The sequence below is a fragment of the Notechis scutatus genome, chromosome 4 (genome assembly GCF_049901735.1).
Source record: "Notechis scutatus isolate UNSWTSFEM ecotype Mainland chromosome 4, rNotScu1.2, whole genome shotgun sequence".
In the NCBI taxonomy this organism is placed as follows: domain Eukaryota; kingdom Metazoa; phylum Chordata; class Lepidosauria; order Squamata; family Elapidae; genus Notechis; species Notechis scutatus.
Genome location: NC_142012.1, coordinates 155447109 through 155470712, shown reverse-complemented (window position 1 = coordinate 155470712; position 23604 = coordinate 155447109). Strand labels below are relative to the sequence as shown.

Here is a 23604-nt window from a genome sequence, read left to right as displayed (position 1 = left end):
TAAGCTCAGAGTACCAAGGACCCAACAGTTCAACCCTGAGCTAGAAATATTTTCTTCTAGGAGTAAGCTTCACATCAAACCATACACAAATTTGTATAATATGAAGTGTGATTATTTCCCTCTAATGAAAGTGAAGTCCACATATCCTAAAGTGGCATTCAGCAAACTCCTTTCAATAATTCAAATTGTGCAACGGAGTTGTTTTCTGCTCCAGGTGGCACCTCTCTTACTTTCTTCAAGTTCAACAGAACCATCACAGGTATCCAATCAATCAATCAATCAATCAATCAGAATAGAGCTAGAAGGGTCTTGGAGGTCTTCTAGGCCAAGCCCCTGCTCAAGCAGGAGACCCTATATCATTGTCTGTCCAGTCTTTTCTTTAAAACCTTCAGTGAGAAAGCACCTACAACTTCTGAAGGCAAGCTATTCCACTGTTCTCACTATTAGGCAGTTCCAGGTTGCTTCTCTCCTTGACTAGTTTTCATCCATTGTTTCTTGTCTTGCCTTCGGGTGCTTTGGAAACATAAGTTGACCCCTCAATACTCAATAATAAATTAATATATACTCAATAATAAGTTAATAAATAATAAACACTCAAATAAATCCCCTCAACATCATTCCAAGAAGAACATAAGATGTGAATGGAAGATTGAGGAAGTATAGTCTTACTTGTGTCCCTCCAGATCTCTATTATTCAGCTGATTCGTATGTCCTAACATACTGGTGGTTTGGGAATGATATAAAGCTAGACATGAGTTAGCGCTGGATCTCCTTCTGAAATTCTTCTCCTCATAAGATCAGCTGAAAACACAAGGATGCTTAGATCACATAGTTTCCAGCTTTTCAAACAGTACCTCACTGATGTTTGCTTGGATTGTCTAACCCTATTTCCTTGGCAGACACCTTTTGAAAAAAATGTCTTTCATGTAGCAGACTGAAATATACTAAAGGACTTCTCTGTATGTAAGAGAGACAAAGAAAAGAAGAAGTAGTCTTGTTTGGCATTGGAAATTATACCTGAAGTCCCTTGGGAATCTTAGTAATGTCATGATTTTATGAATTTTTCCCCTCCATAATTTCTGCTGAGAGTTTCAGCATGTGGAAAATAACCCACAAAAAGGCATTCTGACAAAGGAGCTAAGATAACTGCCTGAAAATATTCAGAAGGGCCTCTCAAAATAGAGCCTAAGAAATAGAGCTTTTAAAATAGATTGAGGCAAAACAGATTTTGAAGTTGCCATAGCAGTTATATTTCAAAAGAAAAAGGAAGATCTGAAGAGCCTGACCTTTGAATTCTGAAAGGCTTTTATAGGGAAACTTTGAAAAATATAAACTCTGTTCCTTCTAGTTTCTTTTTTGGCTCTCAGAAAATTGAGCTCAAAATGCAATTCCTAGGAACATACCAAAGTCAATCTTAATTGTAATGTCATGTAGGCAATGATATCATTCAAGACAACTAAACTTCTTTTAAAAACTAAGGAACAAAAAAAAAAGTTGTTTTTTTTTTTTGACATTATGAATAGCGACAGTTTTTCCTATTTAAATGTTCTTTTTAATAAAAAAAGATGACTAAATCTCACTAATAGCTGCAAAGATACATAGGAAAAAACCTGTTAAAATACAGTCTTTTCTAAGCAATGGAATGTATTTTAAAAAATAAATAGCAATATCAAATAAATTGCTCTGGCACACAGATTAATTATGATTTTTCAGATGGGAGTAGAAATAGCACAATAGCATTAAGAGATAAATGTGTGTGTGTGTGTATGTGTGTTTGTGTGTGTGTTTGTTAAAAAAACATCTAGATGGTAGCTTCACTGTAATTATCATTTGTTACCATCTTTGCTGGCTTCCTACATTCAATTCAATGGGAAAGCTGGCAGAGAGATCACAAATGACACATTATTTCCTTACTTAATGACACATGATGATTCAATTAATAAGGCAATCAGAACTGCTGGAATTTCTGTGAATAAGTGGCCAAGTCACATACATGACACTTAACAACCACATTGTTTAGTGATGGAATTTCTGGTCCCAATTACCATCATTAAGTGATGAGTACCTGTATTGGTTCTCATGAGCACCAGGCAAAAGTGCTTGGTCAAATAAATTTAAATTCCTCCCATGATTTAATTAGTTATTGATTCCAGTTGCAGAGATTGACAGAGGAGAAAATATAGAATTTTTTTATACTGTTCTAGTTATGTTTGTTGTAGCATAAGTTTTCATTTATTGTAAATTGTGGTTTCACTGAACTGTTAGGAAATTAGTTGCCATTCATCTCCCTCATTGTTAGGATATATTTTCTTGGTTTGGACTTATGGAAAAATAGCTCTCACGTGACTAAAAACTGCTTCACCCCCAGTTACCAGTATATTGTTGTTGTGTGTATCCTGTTAGGACTGCAGAGACAGATTTTTTTTTATTTTTTTATTTGATTTGATTTGTCAATCGCTTACAAAATAATAGGTATAAGTATAAACATGAGTAAGAATACAGAAACAGGTATGATTAAATTGGGACAATAGGACAGGGACAGGAGTCACGATGGTGCACTTATGCACCCCACTTACAGACCTCTTAGGAATGGGGTGAGGTCAATAGTGGTTAGTTTGAGGTTAAAGGAGTGGGGGGTTAGAGGATGTAACAACAGAGTCAGATAGTGCATTCCAGGCATTGACCACTCTGTTGCTGAAGTCGTACTTTCTACAATCAAGTTTGAAGTGGTTTACTTTGAGTTTGTATCTGTTGTGTGCTCTTGTATTGTTGTGGTTGAAGCTGAAGTAGTCATTGACTGGTAGGACATTGTAGCAGATCATTTTGTGTGCTACGTTTAAGTCTAACTGTAGGCAGTGTAGTTCAAAGTTGTCCAAGCCCACCATTTCAAGCCTGGTGATATAGGGTATTCTGTTGCGAGCAGAGGAGTGTAGTACTCTTCTTGTGAAATACTTCTGGATGCGCTCAATTGTATTAATGTCTGATATGCAGTGCGGATTCCAGACAGATGAGCTGTATTTGAGTTTTGGTCTAGTAAAGGTTTTGTATGTCCTAGTTAGCAATTCAATATTTCCCATGCTGGGAAAGAGTAGCACAAACAAACAAGCAAATAAACGGATGTTTTCATCTTGTGTATATTGTACACACTAAACACAAATCATACTCCTATTTCTGAATTAATATACTTTGATTCAGGTCTACACTGAAGACTTAATATGAATGGTGACAAGGATATGGTAAATGAAGCTCATCTCTACACATTACAGTTCTTGTATATTCCTAAAACACATATTCCCAGATCTAATTGCCAACACTTTAATTAGCACAATCATTTATGAAAAATATCAAGTACTGAGACTACCATTATGAAGTAACACAGAGCAGTTACACCAGGGGTGTCAAACTTGGGTAATCACGGTGGCATCACGTGATGTATCGGGACTTTTTTCTGCTTTGCTAAACTGGGGCAGGGGCGGGACCAGCATATGACACATTCGGCCCATGGCCCACGAGTTTGACACCCCTGAGTTACACATATGCATCGAAACCCCAATCAAAATTACCTCAGTGGACGTGATTTAGCATTTAAAAAAATCTGTTACATTATTTGGAGATCTCATTTGGGAAAGCTGTAGCTGTATGAAACATACTAAAAGCTCCTGTGTTTTTTGTGCAGGTGGATAAAGGCCGCTGTAGCTGCAAGGAAATATTGCATACTAGATGAGCTTGGAATGGAACAACTCATCGTGCCCAACTCAACATGACCAACTCACCATGGGACAATTCAAAAATTCAATTTAATTATTTAAAATATTTTTTTTTTAAATAATCTTTCTCATTCACATTTCATTTTTGTCCATTCTTTGGCATCATTTCTGTAATGATACTATTCCACCATTTCTTCAATATTAGTGTAACTCTTGTCCCGTGGTTAGTTATCCTGTGGCAAGTTGGCTGTGGCAGATTGGGCATAGTGAGTTGGTCACTGGAGTTGGCTGCGGCAAGTTGGCCTAGGTCTAATGGGCTAGCTCTGCAGCATTTGTTTTATGGAATGGGAAAAGTAACTTTTCTTTTTTTAAATGTAGATCTTATTTATTTCAATATACTAGTAAGATGTCAAGGTTCCCCAAGATTATTTCTTGTTTTTGTTTTACCAAAGCCAACCCTACTGGCATATAAATTAATGGCTCAGTCAGAGTAACTTTTGTGCTTCTGAAATGTAAATTTGAGACTAATGAATTAATGGTCTTATTTAGAGGATTTAATTTCCTCCCCAGCCAACATAGACTTTTCCATTATAAGGTGCCAAATAAATGGTGATTCATTAAGGCAGCAAGCTGACAATGGCACCTTCGTTTGTAGAACACTCAGAGACAGAAATATAAATTGGCAGAATCTCCCTCCCATAAAATGGGCCATAATTAGCATGGCTGAAAAGAGTTCACACATGCTCTCAAAGATCTCAGAACGTTTGAATTCTAATTTGGCTTCACAACCTAAATATTTAAATCTGCTTTCTTTGTTTTTTGTTTTTTTTCAAGGTTTCAGTCAGAATAATTTAGCAAGCCCAGAAAAAAAAAAAGTATTTTTAAGTTATTTCTTTGCCAAGGCACAACACTAGTTGTAATTGATCGAAGAAATGAAGATTGCATGAAGGATATGCAATAATTTGGCTTTTGAGAAGGGCCAAGTGTTTATTCCAGATGATTGCTGTAAATGTCCTATTTTATTTCTTTTTATAGATAGTGCTATAAATTATTTCAAGCACAAGAGTGCACTAGGCTTCAGACATCCTCCAAATGGAGATGTTCAAAACAAAGCTGAAAAAAAAATACATATATAAAGGAACTCAGTTAACAGAAATAGGACACCGATAATTATTTATTTGAGATTTCTATTTATTTGAAATATCTTTTAGCCCTTCCTTTAAATAACAAGAGATACAATGCTAATATTCTTATGGATTTATGATTTTATTACATTGTGTTTACTTATAGCTTATTTTTAATGATATTTTTGCATTTTTATTATTTTCTTTTTTAAAAGGGAATCCAGTTAACATTAGAATATGGGGAGATCAGGAATTCTAGTGCTGCATTTGGCACAAAGCCAGCCACGTGACCTTCGGTAGCCACTTTTTCCGAATGCCAAGGAGGAAGGCAGTGGCAAACTACCAAAACCTCGTCAAGAAAATTGAAGGAACAAGTTCAGGCAATCACCACTCAAGACCACAAAAAGTGAAGTGAAGTGAGGTAGGGTGGGGTGGATGGCAGAGATGGTATTCAGCTGTTTCTGATGGTTCTGACCTACCAGTAGCGGAAAATTTGAGTAGTTCAGAGAACCGGCAAATACCACCTCTGACTGGCCCCGCCCTGTCATTACCTCTCCTATATTCCCTTGTTTTTTAGCTCATCTGATTCGCACAGCAGAATGGATTGCCACACCTCAGCTGAGCTAAAAAAACAACAACTCAGCTCACCAGCTCCGACAGAGAGGGAGTTTTTGAGCCTTGCGCATGCACGCGAAACCCACCACTGGTAGGGAGAGGAGGGGAGAGGATGGAAAGGGAGGAGAAGAGAAGAGAAGAAACAAAGCGAACCAATATCTATCTATCTATTTATTTATTTATTTTAAAATGTTATACTGTAAATAACAATAACCTGTTGGAAAAAAATGTCTTCAAATACCAATATAATGGAACACAGGAAAGATCGATCCCCTGCTCTATTAAGTTCCAAATAATAAATTTTTCTACCATCCCCAACAAACAATATAATTTGGTAAAGATTATTGCTTTTTCTATAAATATTGTTCAGCAGGAAAAAAAAAAAATATAGCAATCCAGCATGATTCTCATATTGTTATCTTGCAACTGCTTCTACTGAGGTCTTTTTTCATTGTGTTTTAGAAGACAAATGATGGATGGATACAACAACCCTCATGGCATAATTTTTTCCACTTCTCATTGGCATTACACAAAGTAGTTTTTTCCTACTTATTTCTGATACAATTTCTCTGTTGCCTTAAATCAAAGGGGAAAATTGTTGTCTTATTAGGGTTAGGCACGGTGGTTTGAATGCAGTACTTCAGGCCACTTCTGCTGACTGCCAGCAGTTCAGCAATTCGAATCTCACCGGCTCAAGGTTGACTCAGCCTTCCAACCTTCTGAGGTCAGTAAAATGAAGACCCAGATTGTTGGGGTGCAGTATGCTGATTCTGGGAACTTCTTAGAAATAGTGGTGGGATTTACATTTTTTTTACTATTGGTTTTGTGGACGTGGCTTGGTGGACGTGGCATGGCTTGGTGGGTGTGGCTTGGTGGGCGTGGCTTGGTGGTGTGGCAGAGGAAGGATATTGTAAAATCTCCATTCCCATCCCATTCCAGGGGAAGGTTACTGCAAAATCCCCATTCCCTCACCACTCCTGGGGGGAGATTACTACTGAATACTACCTCTGGCTGGAAAGCACTGGAAAGCAGTATATAAGACTAAATGCTATTACTAAGTGCTAATGTTCCTTTTTAATGTTCCTGATTTCAGACGGATCGGATAGCCAATTATTTAATATAGAATAGAATAGAATAGAATAGAATAGAATAGAATAGAATAGAATAGAATAGAATAGAATAGAATAGAATACTTTATTGGCCAAGTGTGATAGGACACACAAGGAATTTGTCTTGGTGAAAATACTCTCAGTATACATAGAGGAAAGATACATTCATTAAGAATCAAGAATCATAACGTACAACACTTAATGATAGTCATAGGGTACAATCAATAATCAAATCATACTAGGAAACAGCCAATATAAATCGTAAGGATACAAGCGACAAAGTTACAGTCATACAATCACAAGTGGGAGGGGATGGGTGATAAGGAGTAATGAGAAGATTAACAGTAATAGTAGTGCTTATGTAATAGTAGATTTTTATCGTGGAATGTATACTATCCATAAGCATTTCAGGGTTTAAATATTTAATTTATATTTATCATTTTTGCCCATTAGTTTTGGAACTGTCCTGAAAACTTATATTAAATTTGAATTGTCATATCACACCTACTTCCTATTAGAAATGCAATACAAGAAGATACTCACCTTTGTAACTTCAATTACTAGTTGCTGAACAGAAGGAGATGCTATGGAATATAAAATGCCTTCGCCTCTTATTGGATCATGGAGATTCACATATGCCACAGCATTCCTCTGGAGAACTTTCCTAAGGTCCTAAAACACAAACGTGATTAATAAGCCAGATCCTAATTAAGACCTGCATTCTTGTTATAGTCCTTTGAAATGTAGGAAAGGGGGAACACAAGCCATGTTTTTCCACCTACTTCAATTCCTCACATAACATTTAATTCAATTTTTATAGAATATCATTTTAGGAACTTGAAAGGAAGTCTTTCTTTAATTTCTCTCTTGTGGGGTTATAATTCTATTTCTCAAATGAACAAAATGAAAAATGAGGCCAGAAGGATTTAAGAATGACTACAGTTCTAAGCAGCGAATCAAAACATTACATCCTCTGAAATAATAGGAAGTCTCTTTTTGTTTTTGTTTTGTTTTTTGGGGAAAAAATGTTCCTGTTCCTCATCAAGCTTCAAATATAGGAATTATATTGTGCTTGATGTTTCCAACCAGGCCCCCATATTGTAGATGTGAATAGCATCGTTTCTCCAATGTTGTCATTTTAATTATCTTTTTTTTTTTTTTTGTAAATTTTATTTGAGTTTTCACAAAAAGAAACACAATTAAAACATCTTTTTTGAAAGCAGCATAATCCCGGGTTACATTTCTTCGTGCAGACACAATTTCAAGTTCATGCTCATTTTTATATTCTATTCCATATCTTATTACAATTTTACATTTTCTACATAGCTTCTCCCCTCTTTTAATTTCCTCAATTTTATTATATTTATTTCATCTCAATTCAAATCATTATATTTATATTTTTTGTCTGTCCTGTTTCAATTGTCTATTATCTTTTCTCATTAAACAAAATTTCTCCTGTAGTTACTGATTGGAGTATGACTCATTTATATCTTTCCCCTAAAGTTATAACACTCAATATAATACATAGCTTCCATTCGGATTCTGTTTGGTACATTCTTAAACTACACACAATATTCTTTAAAAAAAAGAAAAAATATAAATGTATATAATTAAAACAACATTCCATTCCAATTCAATTCTATCATTAATATTAAAATTCATTAAGGTCTTAAGATTTTTCAAGTTACTTTTCAATTAAATATCAGACCTCTATGGGAAAAATTATTAGCTTTCCATAATCAATTCCCCCCTTCTTCACTTATATTTTATAAAACATTTACTAATTAAAGTGTTCCCATTCCTTCCTAATTCAATTTTCTCATTTATTTTATTTCATTTACTTTATTCACAAACATTTCACTAAGTTACACTAGCCATTCTATCCCTCATTCTAATCATATGTTATTTCCAATTTTCTAAAGTTATTTCTATTTCAAATATAACAACACAATCTCATGTACCTTTACAGAATCCCCCTTTCAGTTAAATGTTTACCCATTATCTCTAAATAGGTCCTGTTTCTTTATATCTTGCTCCGGACCTTTGTGACTTCTTTTCCTTTCCTTCTTCACTCTCTTCTTCTCCCACCCCTTTTTACCACTTTGTCTCTCTACCTCTACTTCCCTCTTCTGTATTCCCCTCTTCTGTTGTTTTCCAGTATTATACTTATTTTTTGAATTATTTTTCTTTTCTTTGGTTGTTTTTTTAAATCTTAAATTCTCCATCCTCTTTCCCCCCTTTCCTTTTTCTTCCCCACATAGAGTTACTTGTTCATTAAAGATGGCTTCTTCTTTGTCCCAGTCTTCTTGTTTTACAGTCTTTTCTTGTTGTTTCTCACAGTTCCAAATCTCCATTTCTAAGAATTGAAAAACGAAGCCAAAGGAACCCTTCCCTTCTTGTGCCTCTTTTTTGTACTTTTTAAGTTCCATTTTCAATTCATCGAAAAGTGATGCCATTGTAAAAAAATTTAAACAACCACCCAATTGATTTTAGTCATTCAAATATAATAGCCAAAAATCCAAAAGTCACCGCGTAATCCAAATACACACAAACTGTTTCTTTTTGCTCTTTCTTTTTTTTCCACTTTCTCTTCCTGGGGTTACTATTTAGTTGCAAAGTTTCAGTTAAAATGTATCTTTTAGAAGTCTTATTGAAATTTTACTTTAGATTCTTTTAAAGTCCAGGCAGTCTCCTCCCTCTTCCAGATCCTGCCCTTATTCTTTTTCTCTCCCTTCCTCCTTATAGAAGAAAAAGGTTTTAATGTCCAGAAATCTTTATTGTCCCTTTGGCATTTAGTTATATTTTCAGCTTAATTGCCTGTTGATGCCAAAGTGGATTTTTCCAATTTCTTATTTTTAATTGTCAATATAAGGAAGGAGAGAGAAGGGGAAAAAAGCCAAACCTTTCCCTTTTCACTTTCTTTCGCTGCTTCCGACTCTTTTTTGGGAGCGATGTTATTTCTTGTAAAATTTAAATTCCAGGGTACCTTAGTTATTGCTTTTTCAACTTAGTCCAGTCAGCCAAAACTTTCACTTCTTATCTTCCTCCTGCACGTTCTTTTCCGGTTGAGTACTTCTTTGAGGTGGCCATTTCTGACCACCGCTCCTACCGCCTTCGGGAAAGGAAGTTTGACCAGCTGAGGAGGAGCGATGCAGCTCTCGACCCTGCTGGCAGTCTCCCCCTTCTTCACCACCTCTACGGGATGGCTTAGCCCCGAAACCAGCCAGCTCGGGGTGCTCCAGCGGCGAGCCCAGGCAGAAACCGCGCACGATCGCAGATTCCTGTCCGTCGCCGAAGCCCTTCAAACCGGAAGTCCCATCATTTTGTTATCTTTTTAAAAGCAAAGGCATATTTCAATTATTTCCCATTGCCTACCTAGTAATGAAGTATTTGTTCCACGAAAAGATTCTTCACATTGAGCAAAAGGGATGTAACACAATTAAGTTTGATGTGATTTGAAGTGGAACTGAAGAAATTTTGCTCTCAGGAAATTGTAAGAATCCTTTTGATAACTGGTTGCAACCAGTTCCCTCTTTTCATATTTTTCACATCTTATTGTAAGCTTATTTTTCAGTTAGAAGAATAAGCCTTTGGTAATGCTTTTCTGTTGCTTACACTCAGGCCAAATAATATCTGCACACTTTTTATGTAACTTCAGATTCAGAGCAGTCCAGCTTTATTGTAGCTGGCAGGTCTTTAAAATCCTGCCATTAGAAATTGCAAGCTAAGCAGAAAGTACATCTTTCATGATTACAGGGGATGATATTCATTTATAAAGTATCTACTTAGAAAAAGCAATCCCCACCAATAGGGCAAAAGGGGAAGAAAAGTGTTTGGTTTATAGTTGTAAATTTTCTTCAAATCCCTATGAAAATATGCACCTACTGTGTTTCCTTTGTCATTGTGAGATCAGGCCTTGATTTCTATATCCGTGCCTAGAGACTGGACCCATTAGATCAGGAGTATCAAACTCAAGGCCCGTGGGCTGGATCTTTACTCTAAGCAGGTCTAGTTTATGGTTCCTCTCTGAGTTTGGCATCCTTCCCAGTGTGTGTTATCTGTGGATGTCCTCCAGCCCTTATCTTGCCTGGTTTGTGTTGCTTTTTTCCTTCTTCTTGTAACTGTTTATGTGGGAGTTTTTTGTCTTCCGTCAAGAATATTCGGAGCTTGGAAGCAAAGTGAAGGAATAAAAGGGGCTTCACCTGTTTTCTGTGATTGTGTTTGTTTTATATCCTACCCTGGGTCACCATAATAGTCCTCTCTCAGATTTCCCCCCGCCCAGTTAATCTGAGAAATAGAAAAGCACATTAATTTTTGGTGGCAAAGTTTTTATTAAGTAAACATGCAAAGACTCATGTCTTTGCAGCAATTTTATACATAAAGTTTTCCTCTGTCCAGTCATGACTGACTCTATAGGACAGTGCCCATCTCCGTTTCTTAGCCAAGGGAGCCAGCCATCTCTGAAGACATTTCCATGGTCATGTGACCAGCATAACTATATATAGTCATGTGACCAGCATGACTATATATATAGGTGCACAGAATACTGTTATCTTCGCACCGAAGTGGTACCTATTTATCTACTCGCATTTTTGTGCTTTTGAACTAAGTTAGGGTAAGTAACGAGAGCTTATCTTGTTGCATGGCATTCAGGTCTCAAACCCAGACTATCATATTTCCAACTGACAAGTTCAGCATCTTTCACCGGTGAACCATTATGCCCCCGTTATACTTTAAAACCCTTATTTACTCATTATTTACTTGCATCAGCAGCTCAGAATCCTTTAGAGGAGTTTCTGGTTTTGCATACGATTTGGCTAATATTAGTTTATGCCATGGAGAAAAGTTTCATCTAAAGTTCTCCTGTTTTGTGGAATTAGCCGTCCTCTGAGATACACTTAGACCTACAATGCTAATGTCCTTCGGGTATCTTTTAAACATCCATCTTTTTATTTCTCTCTTGAACCACTTTGTCTTGCTTTTTTCTAATGGAATGCTTTTAATTCTTTTTTATTATTATTTTTAAACTCTTTTTTTGCCTGCTTTTATCTTCCGTTTATCTTTATTATTTTGATAAAGAGCTTTGGGGTTTTTTTTAATGAGAAAAAGAATATTCTTTTGAATTTAAAAACTAGTGCATGGAATAAAAACAGTGTGGCTAAAATACTAGGTTAGTCCGTGGATAGATAAAATATATAGATGATTGATTGATTGATTGATTGATTTCTGCAGAACTTCTGAATATTGTGGTTTTTTTATCAGAGTGTATTATGAATGTTGCATCATAACAAGAAGAGAGGCTTTTTCAGTGTGTAAACTCTGTACCAAGGCCAACTCAGAATGTACACAAATCTATTTACAGATACTGAGAATTTACCTAAATCAGTTAAGGTATTTTTATGTTCTTAAACTAAATCACCACACTGTTGTTTTAAAGAGTCCAAATGTAATACTGTTTAATGTATGGTATATATTCTGTTACATACATATCAAAATTTGTAGCTTTAAGGCTAAGAATGACTGCTATCCTTGGTTCATTATTTAATTAAGGTGGCTGAGAGTTATAAATTGGAAATTATGATCTGAAAAGCATAAAATCCACAAATTGTAGAATTTTCTCTCTCCTGAGGTGAGGTTGGCCACATCAGTTTTGAACTTCTGATGATTTCCTTAAGATTAGTGATGCTAACAAGGCTAGGAACACAAGAAGATGAGAGAAATTGTCTGGTGACTCCATAAGTTATTAAAATATTAATATTTATTATTAATTAGCATATTTTATTTCCTTGTTTGTACTTTTTATAATTTTAAATATTTTTAATTAATAATAAGAAATGATTTTATGGATTTATTTATTGTTTTAATTATGTTGTACATCTTGCAGAGTCACTTTTGGTGTTATGGGTGGCTATACTAATTCAATAAACCAATGAATGTCAATTGAAACTGAATTGCTTGGCTTCTTTAAAATAGAGATGAAACATATACTTTTATTCTGCTTATAGTATTAGTTAGTTTACTTTATTGTCATTGCACCTTGTACAATGAAATCAAACACCATTTTTAATGCACATCATGACCATGAAAATAAATACAAACACACATCCTTTGCACTCCACACATTGAATTGAAAACCCCGACACCACACCAACACTGCCCTATACAGTAGAATTCAACAGAGCTACCACCCTGGGATAGAAGCTGTTTTTCAGCCTATTTGTCCTAGTTTTTATTATTCTGTACCATCTGCCAGATGGTAATAGTTGAAAAAAAGGGGTGCCCAGGATGAGATGGATCTTTGAGAATGTGTTGAACTTTCTTAAGGTAGCAGGAGCTATAAAGCTCTTCCAAAGAGGGGAGAGGGCAACCAATGATCGTCTGGGCAATGACGTTAACCCTTTGGAGTGCTTTCCTATCTGCCACTGTACAATTGGCAAACCATACAGAGGTGCAGTAAGTTAGGATACTCTCTATAGTGCAGCAGTAGAAGGTCATCAGCAGTTTTTCATTCAGTTGTTGTTTTCTGAGAAGTCTCAGGTGGTATAATCCCTGCTGGGCCCTTTTGACCAGGGCTGCAATGTGAGCACCCCAGGTCAGGTCCTCTTTTATGGTAATACCCAGAAACTTAAAACTGGCCACTTGCTCCACTTGGTCTCCATTGATAAGCAAGGGCTGGATGTCTGATCTGTTCCTTCTATAGTCCACTATAAGCTCCTTGGTCTCATTGGTGTTGAGGACCAAGTTATTGTCTCCACACCATGAAAGCAACCGGTCCACCTCATCTTGGTAGGCAGACTCATTCCCCCCAGAGATGAGTCCCACCACTGTTGTATCATCTGCAAATTTAGTATTACTAGCATGAGTGGGAATACAGTCATGCACATACAGAGTATAGAGTAAGGGACTCAACATGCAACCCTGTGGTGTACCAGTGTTAAGAATAAGGGCTGAAGAGGTATGATTACCTAATCTGACCCTCTGTGAATGGCCAGACAGAAAATTCATAATCCAAAGGCAGGTTGAATAAGAAAGTCCAAGGTCCAGAAGTTTAGGCACTAGTCTATGTGGAAGAATTGTGTTAAATGCAGAACTAAATTCTAGAAAAAGCATCCTATTCAAATCCAACAGGCTGGTATATATCTGACTTGAATTGTAATATTCTCCACCTCCTTTTTCTCTCCTGGAAGTTTTATTGCTTGATCTGACCAAAAGGCATGTACCAATTAGCCACCTACCTCGATTATCTTTATGCCTTATTTATCCAGTTCCCTCTAGTCACTGATTGACTGACAGACGGTGTTATTAACCATTCTTGTACTCTCAGTGGATTCTACAATGCATCTAGAAAATTGTTTCCTTTTGCTAAATTCAACATTCAGTTGACACAACTTATCATCTATTTGCTGTTAAATAACATTTTAATTGGCTACAAATTAGAGGAGGAGGCGGCTCTAAAATACTGATTAATTGCCTGAATTCGTGTAAAATAATAGCTCTAAATGATCAGTTTTCATCTACATGTGTTTTAATATCTTTACTCTTTCTTTGTTCTGTACCTTCTGAGCTTCTATTATTTTTTTCTCTAGTTTACTTTGCATTAATTTTTACTATGTTTATTAAAAATGTCAATTGCATTATTAAGTAAAAAAAAAAAGAACAAAATCTTTCCATAAGAGCTTTGATTGTCTGGTTGTTTGAAGAGCATCAGCGCCTTTTGCAAAAATGAGGAAATCAACATTTTGTGGGATTTCAAAATTCAAGCTAATAAACACCTAAAACACAACACACTAGAGAAGGGAAAGTTCACTGATATGAAGAGACTGTGGAATTGATGAAAAAAAACCATGCTTTGCAAATTGAGGTCAAAAGATTATGGAAGAAAAAAAAATGATTGTCATGAAGATGAAAAATGAAACTCTTGGTGCCATACCAAAAAGCACTTAGACTTATATACTGTTTCATAGTATTTTACAGACCTTCTAAGCAGTTTACAGAGTCAGCATATTGCACCCAACAATCTGGGTCCTCATTTTACTGACCTCGGAAGGATAGAAGGCTGAATCAACCTTGAGCCAGGATGAAGATTGAACTCCTGGCAGTGAGCTGAATTACTCTGCAATACTGCATTCTAACCAGTATGCCACCACGGCTCAAACAAATATTTAGAAAGTTTACATTTACTGTACTTTACACCATTAATATTTCAAAAGGTGACCCTACTTATAACAGCTTACATTTTTCAGTGACAACAACATGACTTTTTATTCTTGCCTAGGAGAAAAATCATTGGTATCATCACTCAATTAATTCGATACTGATTTAGATAATAATCATAATGGCAATTGATAAAAGCTGGACAACTGGGGAATTTTCAGATATCATGGCCTCTCTTTTTCTTCACAGATACCACTAATTCATCTTTCTGGGTACAATCACCAAACACATAAACAAGTTGTCAGGCAGCTTAGACTTAGTTTTCACTCATCTGAATCTTTAGAAAATGTCTCTGAGAAGGAAGAAAAGGACATACTCAGAGAATAAAATTTAGCAACAGGAGACCAGGAAGTTCCATAGGGCAAGGGATATGTGAGCCTTGGAAGCCACTTTTTACTTGGAAGCTTCGAGGCTGCCAAATTCAGTGTCTGGGAATTTGGGAGCGGGGATTTCATAGTGGGGTAGAAGACTAGACACAACAACATTATTTCTCAAAGAGTCAAGGACATGTTGCCCTTCACTTGGAGAGGAGTGTCTGGAGGAATGTCTCCAGTTGGGATGAAGATTTGATTAGGCCATGTGATGGACTGATGGGTGCAGGGGATGGATCTTTGATTTCTCTTCTGGGAAGGGAAAATCCGGAACTCTCAGATTTGAGTTTTCCCAGATGTGCTGTGATGACCCAGGGTGGGATACAAAATAAACACAGTCACAAAAACAGGTCAAGTCCCTTTTATTCCTTCACTTTGCTTCAAAGCTCCAAATATCCTTGACTGGAGACAAAAAAACTCCCCCACAAGCAGTTACAAAAAGGAGGAAATGTCGTTTAAACTAAAAATGCCTATAAATTATAAAACAACACAAACCACACTGAAGCAATTAAGGGAACCAGGCAAGATAAGGGCTTGAAGACGTCCACAGATATCAGAACACACACTGGGAAGGACGCCAAACTCAGAGAGGAATGACAGACTATTTCCATGCTTTGTTTCCAGCACTGGCCCATACGCATGTCCATCCTTTTAACCAGTTCTCACAGCTGCAGCCCATGAAGAGGATCAAGGCCCTTTCCTCCCCCATAGACCATGCCATTCACATCTCTCCCTTATCCTCTTCATACCCTAGGATGGAGAGGGGATGGGCCTGGGTCTTCCTCTGACTGCCCAGCCTCCTCCACAACCTCCGGAGCCACACTTCCACTCCCTGTCAGCTGTTCCTCCTCTCCCTCAGAGTCAGTCTCCAACAAGGGCATGACATGTGCCAATATGACAACTCTAATAAATGGAACTTTGATGAACTGTTTGTCTTGGAGTTTATTGGTTTGGAGTGATTAGTTGGAATGCTGACAGGATTATTATTAATTATCAATTAATAATTCTTATCCTTGATATTGGCAACTCTAGATCCCCTGTAAACATTCTTACCTCTGCCCATTCATAGGAACCAATCTTGCCAAACATGGTTCCACCCCATGAGCAGAAAATGATGGTCCTCTCAGGCCTCCAACCTTTCTTCACCTTCCTCATCAAGGCTTGGATAAGTGCAGTAATTACTGCTGTGCCATGAGCCCATTGTTCACTACTATAGCCAGGCAAACTGCTGTGGTGGCTGCCAACTATGACGTATCTATCTGAAAAACATACAGCAAGCAAATCCTTTTACTGATTAATCAATACAACCAACAGTCCTTCCAAATACTGATCATATTGGTTACTTTTCCCGTTCTTGCCAGCTGTGTCACAGCTATCGTTTGCCACAATAATCAGCTAGGTTCAAGAATCACTTGTATTTTAAAGACCTCAACATTATTTGCTTGCAATCCCAAGCTAACAACATCATTTATAATGGAGAATATTTTATAGTGAATCATCCAATGAACCTATCTGAAAAGACATAAGACTAAGTAGTTATAGCAACCAACTAAAATGGATCTAAACTATCTTAAGGGGTTAGATGTGTCTTGCTTGGTTTTTAGTAATTACTATATTTTTGGAAGTAACTCAAATAGCTCACTGTATTTAAAGTGAGTTGAAATAATTGTCAATCATAGTCTCTTGCTTTCTGTTTGCTAAAGGTCTGTAGTAAAAGGTATCTTCTTTCAGGCAAATGTTACTCCTACCAGAAGTCTTACTCAGATATGAAATAGCTAAACTAAATCACAGTAAACTAAAGTACACCATGTGGAATGTGCTAAGAAGATATATATTGTCTACATCTATGTTTCTCAACCTTAGTATGTTTAATGTGTGGATTTCAACTCCCATAATTATTTTTCAGATAGGCTCAGTCTGGGTAACTATATAGGACAAAGTCTAAAAAATAATAGGCTGTTATGTGTAGTTTGAAGGTTAAGTGTAATCCACAGTCCATAATAAGTTGTGAAATTCTGTTCTTGTTCAGAAATATGTCAAGTGACTTGCAAAAGTTAGCTAGCACATGAAGAAATCAAAATAAACCTACCAGGAACTGTAGCTCCTTTTAAATACCCAACAACGTTGGATATTGTTTTATATGTTGGCTGAGTTTGAATATTCAAAGTCACAATTTTCCTTTCTGCTAAGAGAAAAAGAAAACATTTTATTTTGGATTCATCTGCAAAGTTTTTAAGAAACCATATACAACTTTGTTTACCTAAAGTTACCACCTAAATTTCCAAAACTGACAAGGATTTTGTCCATTTTTTACCATTTTTTTTATTTAATCACCTGGAGTTATAATAAAATACATCTTTATTAACAAACATCTAAGGAAAAATAGAATGGGAAAGTATTTTTTCATTTAATGATTTTCTGATGTAATTCAGTGATGTATTTATTTGATTTATTTATTTTAGAAAATTTATATAGCTGACAACTCGCTCACAGCGACTCTGTGACAATTACTTGAAAGTTATCAAAACTATATAATGTTCTGAAAATGGAAATAGTATGAAACAACATGAAACAGATAAAATGCACATATTACAGTAAAACCTTGTTAACAGAAGGAATATATATCATTTTGTAAGTAACTTTTCCCCCCATTAAGTAGACCTGTAAGTGTAAACAGTTTTAATTTACTGAATGGAGCAGTTCTATCAATTCTATCATTCTGGCATAAATTATTTCAGTAGCACTTTATCTGTAAAAAATATTACTAATCAAACTGAAGCAATTTCTCTTTATTACACTGTTTGAAGGGCTCAAAATATGTCCTTTTATCCAGGCCATTTAATATTTTGATCTAATGCCTGATGATTTCTTGTTTTAATGAGATTTTTATGATTATGATTGCTTTATTACATTTTTTATAAGCTTCCTAGAATTATCAGGGTTTGGGGCATTATACACATTTTAAATAAACAAACAAACTTACAAATGAATAAACATCAATAGCAGAGACCTAACCAAACATCATTTCACTGAAGATAATATTGATTAATTTCTTGTGCTGGCATATCTAAATAAGAATTCAATATGTACTTATAAGAAATACACTATCCGTAAGACTCCAAATTTAAATTTCAACCTATTTCTAGCCATTTGTACTTTGAACATCAATGGATGCTCTTTAAGTTTACAAATAGGGTTGGATAATCTAAATAGTGGTTGCATTTTGAAGGTGTGTTTTTTTTCAATTAATTTATCCTGCAAGAACCATGAGGTGATTTTATCATAATGGCTAGGACTAAACTATTGTCCATTTTTAGAATTGAGTGGAGCTTAAAATGGGTCAACTGAATTCACCATTAATGCCCTGATTTTGTATTAAGTTGACCAAAACATGCAAAAGAAGTACAACGTTAAAACATTGTAGTTTTACTCCTAAATCCTTGTAGCAAATCTTGAGGTGTTCCAGCAGACAAATATGGATCTGGCAAGCTAAAATAGTTAGTGTATGTGTGTGAGTGTGAGTGTGTGTAAGTCTTATGTGTAAACACACACACACAGACACACATATGCAATCATTTAATATGTTTTATTATAAACCAGCCAGCTATAGGGAATCCAGCTATTCAGCCACTGGGCAATTTTAAACTTTTAATACACTTTTAAAAATATGTTGCCAAAGGTGTTCCAGAAACCCATTATCATGAAATATAGACCAACCAAGTGCCGTATGATGGGGTGAACTCCCGTCATTTGTTCCAGCTCCTGCTCACCTAGCAGTTTGAAAGCGTTGCAAATGTGAGTAGTTAAATAGGTACCATTTCAGTGGGAAAGTAAGAAGAGTTCTGCGCACTCAGCATATATTCACTCTGGCCACATGAACACAGGAATGTATTCAGGCAATTCTGGCTCCCTTGACTAAGAAATGAAGATAAAGCAGTGCTCCCTAGAGTCTGACGAGACAGGGAAAACCTTTATCTTTATATTCTTTAGCAAAAAAGCCAGGCTAAAATCTTTTCCCTGTCCATATTTTCTTGATCTGCTGGGGTGGCTTTGATTCTTGAACATTACCTTTCCTAACAGAAGCATCACTGCTTAAACTTAAACCAGTGTTTCTAGTAATATTTTGACTTTAGAATCACTAGAATTCATTACTAGATAAAAGGGATCTGGAATAAGAATTTTGAGTTGATGTTAGAAGTAGCTGCATTGTACATCAGTTATCCTCTGGTTCATTTCTGCTTTCCTCTTCCAAATGGAGGTCAGCATTCCGGGGCTACTCATCACCCACATTTTAACTCATTTCAAATGTCTTTCTTCCCATTAATACATTCTTCCCAGGGCTCTTTTTCAACCTCTAAAACTTTGATATCATTTCATCTCCCTAATCAATGTCACTTATAGCCTGAACATCAGAAATAATGGTAATCACATCATTAAGCCAAAAGGATACTCTGGGAGAACATGATGTCACCTTTACTCTCAGGGACTATTATCCTGTTCATTGTTCCTTCCTCCCAAGTTGTTTTATTTCTTGGTATCATCCAACAAACATGCAGGAGTGGTTAATTGGGGAATGCATTATAAAAAAAAAGGTCATCTGCCTCTGTCTTTGTCAAAAAAAGTCAAGTTCGTGTTTCTAGCATCTGATAATGATTTGTTTTAAATACTAATTAAACCTTCCTTCCTTCCTTCCTTCCTCTGTCCCTTCCTCCTTCTTAGGCTAAGAAAAACAAATAGCCTTATTAGAATTTGAAACGGGAGCAACAAATAAAGAGTTTTTCCTTCTTTCTTCAGCAAAATATTACCAATAATACAATTTGATGCAAATCATGAGATCAAGTTATGGGATATAATGAAATATGGGGGATTTTATAAAAACAGTGTTGGTAGAAGGCAAAGGGAATAAACTTGCTCAAGAATATATGTTGTTTTGGAGGGGATAAGGGAACAATTGGAAATATACTGTATATCTTTTAGTTGTTACAGAAGAAGAAATATAAGGGATAAAATGGTCTTGGGGGGGGAAATGCACTGTATTTTTTTTTTTTTGCCTATTTCCCCCTTTTTTTGTATTTAGATTTATATGTATTATGTTTGTATTATTTGTATTCAAAATATAAAAATAAAAAAAATCATGGGATCATCAGAAGAATGTCAATAACCTTAGCAGATATTTTACGTATTTAAGGCAAGGCAAGTTCAAGATTATGCATCCCTAGATATGGCTTTATAGAAGAGAAGCCTTTGGCTTTTATGTTTTTGATGGTAGCCTTGCTTTTTTAACCTATATTGGATGTTTTTCTACATTTCTACATCACTGACTTCTGGTGGCAGGAAAATCAGTGATGTCATAAGAGGGCTGTGAAAAAATACAGAATATATTTCAATGCAGTACAATAAAATACGGAATCATCATGTTAACAGTGTGCCTTCAGTAATGACCAGTCATAATCCATCCTTAAATGGACAATGATGGAAGAAACTGCTCCTCACCGGCAACCAGATCACACAAAGACGTATTGTACAGTGACATGACTTCATTTAAAAGCTTAGTATGCCTAACAAAGACTCAAATAGCTCTCAGTGGAGTATGGAGAAAAAATAAAGTTTAATTTTCTTTAAATTGTTCTGACAGTCAATCTCATGTTCCAAACATTAGACATCTGACGAAAGTCTTCATAACTTTACCTCTTTATGTTCGAGGAACTGATAGGGAAATTTCAAGTTAATGAAACATAATGTAGACAGCCAGCTAAATATGAGCCAGCAGTGTGTAGCAGCAGCCAAAAAAGCTAATGCAATCCTAAGTTGTATTAACAGAGGGATACAATCAAGATCAAGGGAAGTACTAATACCACTCTATAAAGCCTTAGTAAGACCACACCTAGAGTACTGCATCCAGTTTTGTTCACCACATTATAAAAAAGATGTTGAGACTAGAAAAAGTACAGAGAAGAGCAACCAGGATGATTAGGGGACTGGAGGCTAAAACATACAAAGAATGTAAAGAGAAGGACCAGGGGAGACATGATAGAGGTCTTCCAATATTTGAGGGGCTGCCACAGGGAGGAAGGGGTCAAGCTATTTTCTAAAGCGCCTGTAGGCCAGACAAGGAATAATGGATGGAAACTGAACAAGGAGAGATTTAACCTGGAAATAAGGAGATTTTTTCTGACAGTGAGAACAATCAACCAATGGAACAGCTTGCCCTCGGAAGTTGTGGCAGTGCCATCACTTGAGACTTTCAAGAAGAGATTGGACTGCCATTTGTCAGAAATGGTGTAGGGTCTCCCACTTGGGTGGGGGGTTGGACTAGATGACTTACAAGGTCCCTTCCAACTCTGATTATCTGTTATCTGTTATCTGAAACTTGAAATATTATCTGTATATAAGTCACCAAGCCACTTCACCATAAAAGGATAAAAATAAATAATTTTTGAGGGTTAATAATTATAGTTTAGCTGTTTTGGGGAGCGTTTAATTCAAAACTACAACATACCATCCAACCAATACATGTAATCTGTGTTCCCTTACTACTATTGAAGTCAAGGCTGTGCATGGATATGAAGATATGTGAACAGCTTAAACTACACAAAGACAATATAAACAGTCTCAATTATTATTTACTTATTTGGTGTATGAAAAGAGAAGTAAACATATACACACAACCCACATAGAAATATAGAAAACTTCTTTTTTTCATTTTTCATTTTTTAATATTTACAGCATATGATTAAATGATAAGGTTATTAATATATATTTACAGTATATAAATAATTATAGTATATTATTAAATGATTAAGTGATATATTAAATGAAAAGGGTGAGCTCAATACTAAACAAGAATTGAATGAACAAGGGGTTGATATGCAATGATATTCATATATGCAAATTCAATCAAGATATGAAAAAGACATTAAAACTGAAGGTATTTATAAGGAACTGACAGAATTGGATAAAAAACTAACAGGAACAGAAGATAAGCTGATTAAAAACTTTACTGTTATTTATTAGGTGTCAAATTAGAAGAAAAACAAGTAAAAGGAACAATGATAGCTTGGGCGAAAATTTTTGGGTATACTATAGAATTAGATAAATGGCAGAAGTGGGAAAGAAATTATAAATTAACAATATTGACAGCATGTAAAGAAAACCTGTATAAGATGTTTTATAGATGGCACTTTGCACCAGCAAAACTGGCAAAGATGTTTAAAGATAAATCAGCTAAATGCTGGAAGTGCCCCCAGACACCTGGATCATATTTATTTATTTTATTTATTTATTTGATTTGTCAATCGCTTACAAGATAATAGATATAAGTATAAACATGAGTAAGAATACAGGAAATAGGTACGAATAAATGGGGACAATAGGACAGGTTTGGTAGGCACGATGGTGCACTTATGCATGCCCCTTACAGACTGGCTCGATTGTATTAATGTCTGATATGCAGTGCGGATGCCAGACTGATGAGCTGTATTCGAGTATTGGTCTAGCAAAAGTTTTGTATACTCTAGTTAACAATTTGATATTTCTGGAAGAGAAGTTTCATAAGATTATATTTACAACTCTTAATGCTTTTTTGGCAATGCTGTTACAGTGAGCTCTGGTGCTTAGGTCATTTGATATGAGAACTCCAAGGTCCTTGACAGAGTGAGGATAATCAACGAGGTCATATCCGCCTAGTTTGTACTTGGTGTACTGATTTCTTTTACCAATGTGTAGGACAGAGCATTTGTTGGTCGAGATTTGGAATTACCAGATGTTTACATGCATGGTGTGTTATGAGTTAATTTTGTGAGCTTGCTTGCTGGCAAATTTTATGAGTTTGCTTGCAAGCAAATTTTATGTGACAGACTGAGCTAGCCAATGGCAGATAGATTTCTGAATGAATCTGTGATTCTGTGAGCAACTCAATCTGCCTGCCTGCTTTGCCTGATTTTGGGTAAAAGTTGCTCTTTTTTTATAAAAAATTCAATATTTATATAAATATTTATAATACTTACATACAAGCCATGCCCAGCCAGTCACATGACCACCACGCCACACCCACAAATTAGGCCATGCCCACAGAACCAGTTAGTGGTCCCTGGGATCTAAAATTATGAGTTTGGTGGTCCCTGAGGTCCAAAAGGTTGGCGACCCCTGGACTAGATGACCTACAAGGTCCCTTCCAACTCTGATTACCTGTTATCTGTTATCTGAGGAGGGGTTTGGGAGGTGCAGTTGTCAGAGACAACCAGTGGTGGGATGCAATTGTTTTTACTTCCGGTTCTGTGGCCGTGGCTTGGTGGGTGTGGTAGGGGAAGGATACTGTAAAATCTCCAGTCAGAGGTGATATTTGCCAGTTCTCTGAACTACTCAAAATTTCTGTACCTGTTCTCCAGAACTGGTCAGAACCTGGTGAATACCACCTCTGGTGACAACTGTTCATACTCTAGTAGGGTTCCCTCTGACAGATTTC

At 36.1% G+C, this 23604-nt stretch overlaps 1 protein-coding gene across 16 annotated transcripts in view; it reads right to left on the bottom strand.

Annotated features, from left to right (window-relative positions):
* The window catches only part of NAALADL2 (N-acetylated alpha-linked acidic dipeptidase like 2), a 625547-nt gene that overhangs the window by 191056 nt on the left and 410887 nt on the right, over positions 1-23604 (bottom strand). For 11 of the 16 annotated variants that reach the window (XM_087965362.1, XM_087965366.1, XM_087965356.1 and 8 more), the window contains 3 exons: positions 17230-17325; positions 16194-16399; positions 7099-7227 (listed from right to left, as the gene is read on the bottom strand). In XM_087965362.1, coding sequence (XP_087821488.1) covers positions 7099-7227; positions 16194-16399; positions 17230-17325 — 431 coding nt within the window. The remainder of the gene's footprint in view (positions 1-7098; positions 7228-16193; positions 16400-17229; positions 17326-23604) is intronic. The other 5 variants (XM_087965359.1, XM_087965363.1, XM_087965364.1 and 2 more) reach the window with 1 other exon arrangement.